The sequence below is a fragment of the Bos indicus genome, chromosome 4, assembly GCF_029378745.1.
Source record: "Bos indicus isolate NIAB-ARS_2022 breed Sahiwal x Tharparkar chromosome 4, NIAB-ARS_B.indTharparkar_mat_pri_1.0, whole genome shotgun sequence".
NCBI classification, from domain to species: domain Eukaryota; kingdom Metazoa; phylum Chordata; class Mammalia; order Artiodactyla; family Bovidae; genus Bos; species Bos indicus.
This window is the reverse complement of record NC_091763.1, coordinates 32,790,420-32,803,017: the sequence shown is the minus strand read 5'-3', so window position 1 is coordinate 32,803,017 and position 12,598 is coordinate 32,790,420. Positions and strand designations below refer to the sequence as shown.

Below are 12,598 nucleotides of genomic sequence, written 5' to 3'. Positions count from 1 at the left end.
CCATGAAACTGACCAGGTGACTGTCCCCTACCTGCCATCGCTGGACTCTGAGTCAGCCTCAGCAACAGTTCTGTGACTGGTGTACAGGGTTCCTCACGTATTCATCTCACCAGCTCAAGGAAGAGCCACTCTCTGACTCGGATGCTTGTCAGGACGTGATGGGGCTGAGCACTTGGCCTCTGTGGGATGTCCGTCCTTCGTATTAAGATGAAAACAAATGGGACGGCTTGAAAAGATTCAGGTTGACAGATACTGGTCGCCCTGCTTTTCATGATGGCATTTCCAACCATAAAGTTACAATCTCACAAGTCAGATTTTGGCCCAGAGTGAAGGAGGATGGTTTTCTTTCCCTGTGAAGTGGTTGTTCTCTGCATGCGTTTTGAGCCCAAGGCATCCTGTTTAGCTCTTTTAACCAGGGTCTCCTAGTGTGGTTCCAGGTGAGCTGGCTGTAGTTCCCCACTGTCTGTCTAACAGGCCACCCTACAAAGAAGGCTGGCTGAAGAAGCCTCCTTTCTTCAGAGAGACCTGGGCTGAATATATGAGCTCACCTCCTGGGCTCTCCAAAACCACATCAGCAAATGTGTCTCCAGACACCTTGGGACAGTTGGAAATGTCGCCGTGTGAAACAACAGACTGCCATACAGTGTAGTTTCCATCAGAGGAATAAAATAGTATTTGTCCTCAGTTCTGCGGTAGTGGGTTTGGTGCTGACTTGAAGCACCCATTACTTCAAAAAGGAGTATGAGTGGAGAAAGAGTTGGATGGATCAATGAATGAGTGACAGGCCTTGGCCCCTAGGGAAGGCACGATATCGCCCCATTGAAGTCTGGCCTTCGGGAAGCCTGCCTGAGCTCCACATGCTAAGGCCCTCTTGACCCCAAGTACTATAACTAGATGTAAAATGGGTCAGACTGTGAATTATTTTGTCAGTGGTACTGAAACCCTTAAATATTTTCTTTGCCAGATCTTCACCAGAGATAAGGATGATGAAACCAAACGACAGAACAGTAACTTGTTTTCACTGTTGTTTCTAATCCTTGGAATTATTTCTTTTATTACATTTTTCCTTCAGGTAAGTGTCCACATTTTCATTTTCTTTTTCCATTTGGAGAAATGTATCATTACCCAACTGGCGGGATTTATTAAACATCTGTGTGATTTGCTGTTTAGTAGAGTCGTTCCTCTAGTCACTGGGCTCTTAGCAGTCAGTTTCCTTGACTTAAATCAAAGATGTTTTCTTCCTGTGGCTTCCTCTTACACCCCAAGGGAAGGAACCCTTGCTTCCTTCCTTCTCCCAACCTTCTCCCCTGACTGGAAATGTTCATGAAGTCAGAGGGAACGGAGAGGGTTTGATCTAACACAATGATTGGAAGTAAAAGCAGGGGTCTTAGAAATGGAAGCTAGGGGAGCTGTGGACACATGTTTGGATATATAAGTACTGCCATCCAGTTCTGATACTCAAGTATCTTCCAGTGTTCTAAAAGCAAGAACAAACCTCAGAGCCCCACAAGCCAGTCATGCTGATTTTAAAAATATTTGAAGAGTTTGTCATTCTTTTCCTAAAGAAGAAGGAACCTTTCTAATTATGGAAGAATGTCAGTTTTCAAACAAAAACTGTAGTAAGCATATGTGGAGTATCAGATTTTACAGATTGCAGATCATTTGGCTGAAATGAAATTGCCAGGAGTTTAAGCACTCTAGACGTTCCGCATGGTAAGGCAGTATGGGCTTTGGTGTTAGGTGTAGGGTCAGGTATGAGTTGCACCAGTTCCTAATTCTGTGTCCTTGGGCAAGTAAATAACTGAAACTGTGTAAGCCTCAGTTCCCTCATCTGTTAGAATGGGGAGAATGGCAGCAGACTCTTGATGATGAAAAGAGGTAAGATCCTAGTTGTGTGTGAGATGATTATAAACATAATCACTTATTAAATGAATGAGTGGTTGCTGCTGCTAAGTTGCTTCAGTCGTGTCTGACTCTGTGTGACCCCGTAGATGGCAGCTCACCAGGCTCCTCTGTCTCTGGAATTCTCCAGGTAAGAATACTGGAGTGGGTTGGCATTTCCTTCTCCAATGCATGCATACATGCTAAGTCACTTCAGTCGTGTCTATCTCTGTGTGACCCTACGGACAGCAGCCCACCAGGCTCCTCTGTCCACGGAATTCTCTAGGCAAGAATACTGGAGTGGGTTGCCATTTCCTTCTCCAGAATGAATGGTTAGTCACATGTAATTTTTTAAGATAGAACTCTCAATAGATCTCTTTAAATTTTATTTTATTTTTAAACTTTACAATATTGTATTAGTTTTGCCAAATATCGAAATGAATCCGCCACAGGTATACCTGTGTTCCCCATCCTGAACCCTCCTCCCTCCTCCCTCCCCATTTCCTCCCTCTGGGTCGTCCCAGTGCACCAGCCCCAAGCATCCAGTATCGTGCATCGAACCTGGACTGGCGACTCGTTTCAATTTTGCATGGTGTGAGCATGTTTATGTATTTTGAATAGATACGACACTTTTCTGGACATGATAGAAGTGAAGTCACTCAGTCGTCTCCGACTCTTTGCGACCCCATGGACTGTAGCCTGCCAGGCTCCTCCATCCATGGGATTCTCCAGGCAAGAGTACTGGAGTGGGTTGCCATTTCATTCTCCAGGGGATCTTCCCGACCCCAGGATCGAACCCGGGTCTCCTGCATTGTAGGCAGACGCTTTACCATCTGAGCCACCAGGAGATCCCAAACCCTGGAATCTTTTGTTACTGAGTCCTTCAAGTCTCTTTGGGGAATCTGATCATACGAGAATAAATGTGACACTCTAACTTGTATACAGATTGTCGTACCAAGTATTAACACCAGAGAAGTTGGGAGAATGTAGAGGTTGCTGAGGGTGCAGTTGGTTAAGGAGTTGGGACCAGGATAGGCTTTGAGCTGGAAATCTGAATTGGTGACGCAAAGCCAGACAAAGTGGTACCTTTGTCACACAGTGATACCCAGGGAGAGTGGAGCCTGGCTTGCCTGGCAAACTGAGGTGAGAACAAAGGCTCTGAATTCCAGGACCTCAGAAGTGCAGAGGTGGCACTGTGCCAACAATGGGATTAGAACATGGTGTTAGCCCCTCATTTAGAAAAGCAAGGAAGAAGTCCAGGCTCTGGGTGCTCATTCTGGTTAAGATTCTTTAGATGCACATCAGATTCCAGCTCTGCCACCTTAGAACTGTAGCCTCTGGCCACTTCCCAGCCTCCCTCAACCTCCATTTCTTCTGTAAAGTGGTAATTATAGGTTTGTCCTGAGGACTTGTGGAGATGATGTTCCTGACATACTTATCAATGGCTGGTTCTCAACCAAATGACAAGAGTAGTATTCTCATAGTGGGCAGGACAGTTCAGGTTTCATTCAGTTTAAAGCAGAAAACTTCATCTGGTCATTTCCTAGTAAAGTTAATCATTTTGGTAATGGCAGGCTTCAACTCAGTTAATCCAGGGTCTCTTTATCTCCCCATTGTCCCTGGCTTGGTGTGTATTAGCAGAGAGGGTACACAGAGTTGCAGCACTGGGTGGGGGGCGCTGGTCTGTGCACCTCCCCTGCCCCCCGCTTCACACTGGTGACCGGAGGGGCTGGTGGCTTGCAGTTACACGGTCCAGCCTGGCTGTCCCCCTTGATCAGGACCATGAGGAAGAGTTTGTCTCTCCACTTGGGCTCTTTGCCCGAGTTTCTTCTCTCTCTCTCTCTTGATGATGTCCAGCCTGCCCCCTGGGAGTGTGGAGGAGCTACGGTTGCCTTTCATCATGTCTCAGATGCTGCTGGAGACTCTTGGCTCTTACTAGGGCTTTCCTTCTTCCAAAGCACCATCCAGCCATTTCCATTGTGTGGCAGGCAGGCTCCATCTGTGAACTTCCCCTTCCCAGAGCTCCAGAGAGAAAGTGGTGCAGTGCCTCAGTCTGGCCCTATATATCGCCAAGCTCCCGGGATGAGGGTCTGTCCTCCTTCCTCCCCAGATGTGGCCCAGTATGGCCATACAATCACATCTTACGCTCTTCTCTCCTACCAGGCATAGGTCATATCCTTGGGGAAGGGGGGAGATCAGTGCAGAAAACTCTGTCTCCAGTAAGCCTTCCTTTCCAACCTATTTCTCTTCCAGACTTTGGCTTTTCTTTTGACTTGGAAACAAAGCATTTGATATCTTTGTTCTCTGCATCTTTTATGGCTGCAGCGGCTACAGATTCCTGTTTTTCCAGGTTGCACCTTAGGTCTGGTGTAACTGTGACCAGTGCCCACCCCCCACCCCCCCACTCTCCAATTCACTCTCAAAATTTTCCTGCTTGGGATGATTCATAATATAAAGCCCTGGGTTAGAGTCAAATTCCCCTTGCCTTGGGAACAACTCTCCAGCTTCCTCAGTGGCAGGCCCTGGTTCCTGAGAGAGAGAAGCGGGAGTGGGAAGGGAGACAGAGGAACCACTTTCCTGTAGATCCGCAATGGGCCCGCCGGCTGGTTGGGGCGCGGCAGTGTCGATGTCAGAACCAGATCCTCCCAGCTCTGCTGGTGGTGTGCCACGCTCTCGTGGTCGCTGTTTGAGGAGCAGGGCCGCCAAGCCTTGAAACCGGGCTTCCGACTTTGGTGTCCTGCCCCGGCGCTGACCCCACGTCCCTTTCCCGCGGTGTCGCCGGCGGCCGGGCCTCTGACCAGCCTTCTCCCTGTGGCGTGTCCCTCCCCACAGGGCTTCACTTTCGGCAAAGCGGGCGAGATCCTCACCAGGCGGCTGCGGTACCTGGTTTTCAGGTCGATGCTGAGGCAGGTAGGTCTGCCGGGGATGGCGCCCGGGGAGTGTGCACTGTGCCCTGTGGGCAGGCGCTGGGATTGCTGTTGGGGCCGCAGAGCGAGCCCGGGGTGCTCTGCTGGGGATGGGCTCGGGACCAGGGTCCCCGCGCGCCAGATGGCGTCTCCCAGGCGGGCTCCCCTCCGCCCTCCGCCTCAGCAGCTGCAGGCGGAGGAGATGGAAGCAATATTCCGTGCCCCCACATCCCTCTCCTCTCCTTCTTTCCTTCTCTCCCTGGGAGACCCGTGATGTTCGTGTTTATTCCTGCCAAGAGGTGCCCTCTGAACCCTTTGTTTCCACAGATCAAAAGTCAGCCCCGCGGCCCACTTGCTGCTGCTTGGTTTCTGTGCAGGGGCTTGGCTGATAGACTCGTTCCAGCTGCACTGTTACTAGCGGATAGTGACTTAGGTCTCCCACACTGGGCACCTCCCAGGCCCTGACAGCACGTGGATGTGAATGTTTCTCAGGGGAAGGGGGAGAGGGGTCCTACACATGTCACTCAAAGCAGATCAGTTCAAAGGGTCTTTAACAATCACACACATTTTGCCTGTGACTTTGTAACTTTACATTTTAAAAGCACTAATACGGTGATACTTCAGAAGAATGCCTCAGATATACCTGGGGAGATGGGGCAGGGTTTAAACCCTGGCTCATAAGTATAATGACCCCCTGCTGCTTAAAAACAAGCCGTGTTTATGGGGATTGCTGGCTTGGGACTGACAGAGCCAGGACCAAGTCCAGTGAGTGAGAGAGCACTGTTTGGTGTAGGGCCTCTTGTCAGGATTTTCAGTCAGACGGTATTTATAACAGATCCGAACTAGACTCAGGGCCTGGGCCCAGGGCTAAAATGCCCCATTCCCCTGCCAGGCCGTAGGCCGACTCCTAGGCCCCTTATACTTTGGCTTTGAGCTGAGGATTTGTGTCATACCCTCTCCACCAATTATTCAGTCCGGCCATCATGCATTAAGTGCCTTCTGCTTACAAGGCATAATACTAGGTATTGTAAGGTCTTCAAGTCAGAGTGGTGCCTGTATATGTGGCAGTTATGTTCCATTGGGGAGACACTTAAGCACTTAACAATTTTTAAAAAGCAAATGGATATGTATTATAATAAATTATAATGCATTATAATTAGTTTTTTCTTGAATATTTGATAAATGCTGCTTTAACTGCAATCACAGTTGACATAACTTCTTAGGACCTTAGTTATTTTTGTAACAGATACAGACTGAGACTTCAAACTCACAATATTTTTAGTATTTTTGTATTTAAAAGTGTAAGTGGTTTTATAAAGAAAATCCTATTTTATGTTGAATGTTAAACTTTAATCTAGATTTCTTTGGTTGATTTTTTTTAAAACCCAATTCATTTATTCGGCCATAAACCATAGTCAGCTGTTTATTTGACTTCTCTATTTGAATGTCTATTAAGAATTTCATACCAAATGTCTCTAAAACTGAGCTTTGGACACCCCTCCCACCCTTTGCCAAAGGGCTTACTCCTCACCTAGACCTCCCCAATATCAGTAAACGGCCCCTCCATTCTGCCAGTTGCTCAGGTTAAAGTCCTAGGAGTTATCCTTGTCTCCTCTTCTTTGTCCGATATTACAACAGCCTCCTAACCTGTCTCACTGCCTCAATCCTTATCCTAGTTCACTCATTCATTGCCCAAGAACCAGAATCATTCTTCTAAGATAAAAGTTAAATCACATCCCTGTGCTTAAAAGCTGCTGAAAGTTGCCCATATCTCTCAGGGTAAAATCTGGAATCTTGTTTTTTTTTTTGTCCACGTGATGCAGCTTGTGGGATCTTAGTTCTCTGACCAGGGATTGAACCCAGGCCCTCAGCAGTGAAAGCGTGGAGTCCTAGCCACTGGACCACCAGGGAATTCCCCAAATTTGGAATCTTTGCATTTGCCAGTAAAGTCACAAACTCTGTGTCCCCACTACCTCCCCAGACCTCATCTCCTAGAGCTTCACCTCCTTCCCCATACACAGTCTACTCTCTACACATTGGCTGACGTAAGTGGATATGGGGTAGGGAAGAGGGAGAGCCCAGTGAGCATGGATGTCTGTCCTGAGGAAGAGGCAGCTTCTGTACATTTACATGGAGGTGCTTTTAAGGCTGGTGATGACCTTTACGCTTTCTTGCTTGTATGTGAGCAGATCAAAAATGCCTCTGCCTCGGGGCTTTTGCATGTGCTGTCCCTTCCTTGTCCAGATACTCTCATCCCTCTCCGTCCTCAGGTCTCTGCTCAAAGGTCACCTGAGAAGGCCTTCTCACTCACCTCCCCAGTCTATAAAATGGTGCTGCCCCCTCTTCTTTTCCCTTCTTACCCCATTCTGGTTTTCTTCCTAGCATTATTACCCCTTGGCATGGTGTATATTAATTTGTGGCATCTGTCCCTGGAATCTGCTTCATGAAAGCAGCAAGTCTGTCATTTTTGTTCACTGTTGAATAGGTCCAACACCTGGCAATTATGTTTGGAACAGAGTAGGCACTCAAAAAAATTTTTATTTGAGAAATGTTCTCTTTATGACTTTATTAAGTCCTTTTCTTATCTATTCAGTGTCAAATCCTAAGTGCTTAATGTAGGAGATAAGGGCACCCTGTCAGTCTCTTGAGCTGAAGGTCTCATGCATCAGGCTTTAAGATAATGAAATGAGTTTCTCTGCCACAGGATGTGAGCTGGTTCGATGACCCTAAAAACACCACAGGAGCATTGACGACCAGGCTTGCCAGTGACGCTGCTCAAGTTAAAGGGGTATGACTACCTTATTTCTGCTGTGATTGTCCTAATGGGCCATTTAGAATTTGAGCACAAAACTAATTCTCTCGCTACAGTTAATTCTCATCATCATTTAGAAAATGTCAAACCTTTAACCTATGCAATATATCATGTGTCTTATGGAAAAAAATATTATCTATTTAAATATCATATGCTGTATCACTATAACAGTGATGAATTTTGAGCTTTGTTTTGTTATTTTCCATCTTATTCATGCTATTATCTAAATACATGTAGAAGGATAATTATTTAAAAAGGAAGTATTTATCAGTGTATCATGCAAGTCCAGTCTTTTTTTATTTTATCTTTTCAGTCCATTTTAATGCTTTGCTAATCCCCAGAAAATTGTAATTGCTACTGAAAAAAGGTGTGTGTAGTTGCTGTAAGAAAGTTTGCTTTCTTTGTCCGACTCTTTGTGACCCCATAGACGGCAGCCCACCAGGCTCCCCCGTCTCTGAATTCAGAGGGGAGGGAAGAAAATCTAGACAAAGGTTGAAAGAAATGAAAAGAGTATGAAAAAATTAAAACAAGGGTAAAAGGAACAATTGTATCAGACTATAAAACTTAAATTCTGCTGCTACATGAATCTCTTTAATTAATATAACTAGAAACTATTAGACCAGCAGGTTTTGATTGGTGGGTAAAGTGATAATTTCTTCTTTAACTGCACCATGTGTGCAAACTAAGTTGCTTCAGTTGTGTCTGAGTCTTTGCGACCCTATGGACTGCGGCCCGCCAGGCTCCTCTGTCCATGAGGATTCTCCAGGCAAGAATACTGGAGTGGGTTTCCATGCCCTCCTCCAGGGGATCTTCCTGACCCAGGGACTGAGCCCACGTCTGGTACGTCTCCTGCCTTGGCAGGCGGGTTCTTTACCACTAGTGCCACCTGGTCTGTTTATGACAAAAATCCACAGGATGATGGAGTTTGTCTTAACCTTGTTGCACTCTTGGGCTCTGGCTTTAGAATGTTACCTACCCTCCTCCTCGTTGAAAAACTTCCGGCTTCTAGTAATCTATGCTCTCCCATGGAGTGTTCTAGAGACTCTTTTTCTGTATGAGGAATAGATATTGGGATGGTGAGTGTGTCATTAGAATAAAGAACAGTAACAGTAACCAGTGCAATGTCACCAGAAGCATTTAATCATACTATGCCAAGGGGCTTACTTCCCCGCCAGCTTAAGGTTCTAGGTTGTTTGGATCATCTTTCATGTACCTTAAAGAAGCATCTTTGATTCATTTTACTTATTTCTGTGGCCTTGGCTGCCATCCTCAGTGAAACATTTATGTGTATGGAAGCTTAGGTACTGGAGTAATTTGTCTGCTGTGAACTTGGAGGATGTTCTGAGTGCTTATTGCAGTCGGGTGCTGTGGGAAATGAGTTCTGAGTAGGGCTTGTGGATACTGAAAAAGGAACAGTCTCTATCTTGCCTGTGCCACAGACTCTTTTCAGATTATAACCCTTGACTTTGAAATTGAAAATGTCCAAATACAGAGCTGATTCGAAAGGCCACTCCACTCTGACTTATGCCAGATACGGCTAAACCTCCCTTTATATAAGCTCAGTGATGGCATCAGATAAAAATAAATGCTCTGTTATATATGCCATTTCTTGCAGCCCTGGTGCAATTCCTTGGTATGAAATTTAATTATAGAGCTATTGGTAGTTTTTTAATACTGTTTCCCCCTAGTTACTGGCTTGGTGTTTATACCAACATGAGTTTCAAATGATTTCAGAAGGTTGAATTGAGGCAGGGGGCTAGGAAAGAATTCTGTCTTAAAACTCGGAGCCGACAGAAGCTTTGGTTATTAATCAGTGTACCTAGTCATTTTAGGGTTGGGAAAAAATTTGACCAAGGCCCCAGACGTGGAAATGACCATTCTGGACTGTTCTCCATCATTAATCTTTCCCTGAGAATGGCCCTACTCAGGCAGAGGAAATTTGGAGAGTTAATAAGACATGGGCCAGAGCAGGAGTTTGGAAAGGCTTGAGGTCGTGGGGCATTTCCAGGGTAAGGGAAAGAAGTGTAGAGCAGTGAAGTGAATTGACTTTGTATTTTGACTTCTGACTTTTCAGTTGGAAATAACTGAATGCCTCTGACAGTTGTGCTTCAGGCTCCTTCTGGCATGTAAACTGAAGGTTCTGATGCCTGCTTAGTCTCTTAAATTTAAATTCCATAACATTCATCTCTGTGTATTTTTCCTGAACACAGTCTCTCTAGCTCTAGCTCAGTCATGTCCCACTCTTTCGCGACCCCATGGACTGTAGCTCACCAGGCTCCTCTGTCCATGGGATTCTCCAGGCAAGGATACTGGAGTGGGTTGCCATTTCCTGCTCCAGGGTATCTTCCTGACCCAGGGATGAAACCTGCATCTCCTGCATTGGCAGGTGGATTCTTGACCACTGTACCACGTGTGAAGCCCTCTAAACACAATAAGCATCTCAAATAAGCCACAAAATATCTGGATACCCTCAATGATCAATATTAGGCTCAAGATTGCCAGGAGAAATATCAATAACCTCAGATATGCAGATGACATCACCCTTATGGCAGAAAGTGAAGAGGAACTAAAAAGCCTCTTGATGAAAGTGAAAGAGGAGAGTTAAAAAGTTGGCTTAAAGTTCAACATTCAGAAAATGAAGATCATGGCATCTGGTCCCATCACTTCATGGGAAATAGATGGGGAAACAGTGAAAACAATGTCAGATTTTATTTTGGGGGCTCCAAAATCACTGCAGATGGTGACTGCAGCCATGAAATTAAAAGACGCTTACTCCTTGGAAGAAAAGTTATGACCAACCTAGATAGCATATTCAAAAGCAGAGACATTACTTTGCCAACAAAGATCTGTCTAGTCAAGGCTATGGTTTTTCCAATGGTCATGTAAAAATGCGAGAGTTGGACTGTGAAGAAAGCCGAGCGCCGAAGAATTGATGCTTTTTGGATTCTCAAGAGTCCCTTGGACTGCAAGGCAATCCAACTAATCCATTCTGAAGGAGATCAGGCCTGGGTGTTCTTTGGAAGGAATGATGCTAAAGCTGAAACTCCAACACTTTGGCCACCTCATGAGAAGAGCTGACTCATTGGAAAAGACTCTGATGCGGGGAGGGATTGGGGGCAGGAGGAAAAGGGAACGACAGAGCATGAGATGGCTGGATGGCATCACCGATTCGATGGACGTGAGTTTGAGTGAATTCCGAGAGATGGTGATGGACAGGGAGGCCTGGCATGCTGTGGTTCATGGGGTCGCAAAGAGTCGGACACGACAGAGCGACTGAACTGAACTGAACTGATGGGTAGTTATGCATCTAACGTTGGAAGTTTCCAACAGTCCCAGTTCAACATAATTGTCAGACTGTTTTATCTTGCTAATTTGCAGAGCTTGCTTTATGGATCATGGTGTCATTGTTTAATGAAAAGTTTTGTGGTATTAAAAAGTCAAATGAGATAGAAATATATAATTGAACTCTGAATTATTGACCTACTTTCAGTATTTATTCTGAAGTCATGAAAATCCTCATCTGGGAAACCAAATAAAGTTACATGTAAACTTTTTCTACTAACTTAATTATTAGCTTATAACTGAGGAGATGAGATTTTCACAAAGCTGAATTTTCACAATCCCTAAGAAAATACCTAAGCGTGGACTTTAGAGATGATCGGACGGTGTCTCTCTAACAGTGTTTTCTGTTTGTTTTGCAGGCTATAGGCTCCAGGCTTGCTGTAATTACCCAGAATATTGCAAATCTTGGCACAGGCATTATTATGTCCCTCATCTATGGCTGGCAGTTAACACTTCTCCTGTTAGCAATTGTACCCATCCTTGAAGTAACAGGAGTTCTTGAAATGAAAATGCTGTCTGGACAAGCCCTGAAAGATAAGAAAGAACTAGAAGGTGCTGGGAAGGTGAGTCAAATGAGATAACATTTCTGACCTGGGTAAGTAAAATATTCTAAGCAGTGTTGTTCTGTTAGTCGTGGCTACTTTCTGTGCTCTGAGGATGGCTTTTGTTTTTGTTTATTTGGCTGTGCTGAGTCTTCCTTGTGGTCTGTGAACTTAGTTGCAGCGTGTGGGATCTTAGTCCCTGGACCAGGATTGAACCTTGGCCCCTGGCGTTAGGAGCACAGGGGTCTTAAGCACTGGACCATCAGGGAAGTCCCTGAGAATGTTTTTGTAACCATTCCTCAAAGCAGTCTTATTTGACACTTATTCAGCAGATTGCAAACTGAAGAAAAGTAGCAAAACAAAGTCTTAGACTCACAGACTGAAGACTAATTTTGTTGGACTTTTCTAGTTACAATTGTTTTCATATCACTTTTTCTCCTTCCTTCCCCTTTCTCCAGAAATCCATTGCTTTATTGAGGAAAGGAGGCCTATTTAATTAGATGTGGGGAGGGGAGATTTTAAAAACTTGAAAAGCCTTAAAGGTATTCACTCTAACTGGCCAAAATATCATCCCTCTTTCCCTTTCATTACGCCTCCTCCCTTCATGTTACTTGTGTTTGCCATCTGTTAATGTTGTTTTTAGTCACTCACTCATGTCCGACTGTTTGCAACTCCATGGACTATAGCCTGCCAAGCTCCTCTGTCCATGGGATTTCCCAGGCAAGAATAACTGGAGTGGGTTGTCATTTTCTTCTCCAGGAGGTCTTCCCAGCCCAGGGATCGAACCTGCATCTCCCATGTTTCCTGTATTGGCAAGCGAATTCTTTACCACTGACGGAACCACCTGGGAAGCCCCGTTTACCCTTTATCCTAATACATTTTTCTGGGAGTGGGGGAACCATGTTGCGTGCTTGCCTGTTTGTTATTGTTGCTTGATTTGCATTTTGAATCTCCCCTTTTTTTCCCAAAAAGTTTTACTTTATATTGGAGTATAGTTGATTAACACTGTTGTGTTAGTTTGAGGTGTGCAACAAAGTGATTCAGTTACACATGTATCTGTTCTTTGTCAAATTCTTTCTTCATTTAGGTTATTACCGAGTTTTGAGTAGAGTTGT

General features: G+C 45.2%; 1 protein-coding gene across 1 annotated transcript in view; it reads left to right on the top strand.

The window, feature by feature from the left end:
• The window catches only part of LOC139182682 (ATP-dependent translocase ABCB1-like), a 71,025-nt gene that overhangs the window by 32,211 nt on the left and 26,216 nt on the right, over positions 1–12,598 (top strand). The window contains 4 exon segments of the mRNA XM_070787610.1: positions 965–1,072; positions 4,714–4,791; positions 7,492–7,575; positions 11,301–11,504. Of these exon segments, the coding sequence (XP_070643711.1) occupies positions 965–1,072; positions 4,714–4,791; positions 7,492–7,575; positions 11,301–11,504 (474 nt within the window).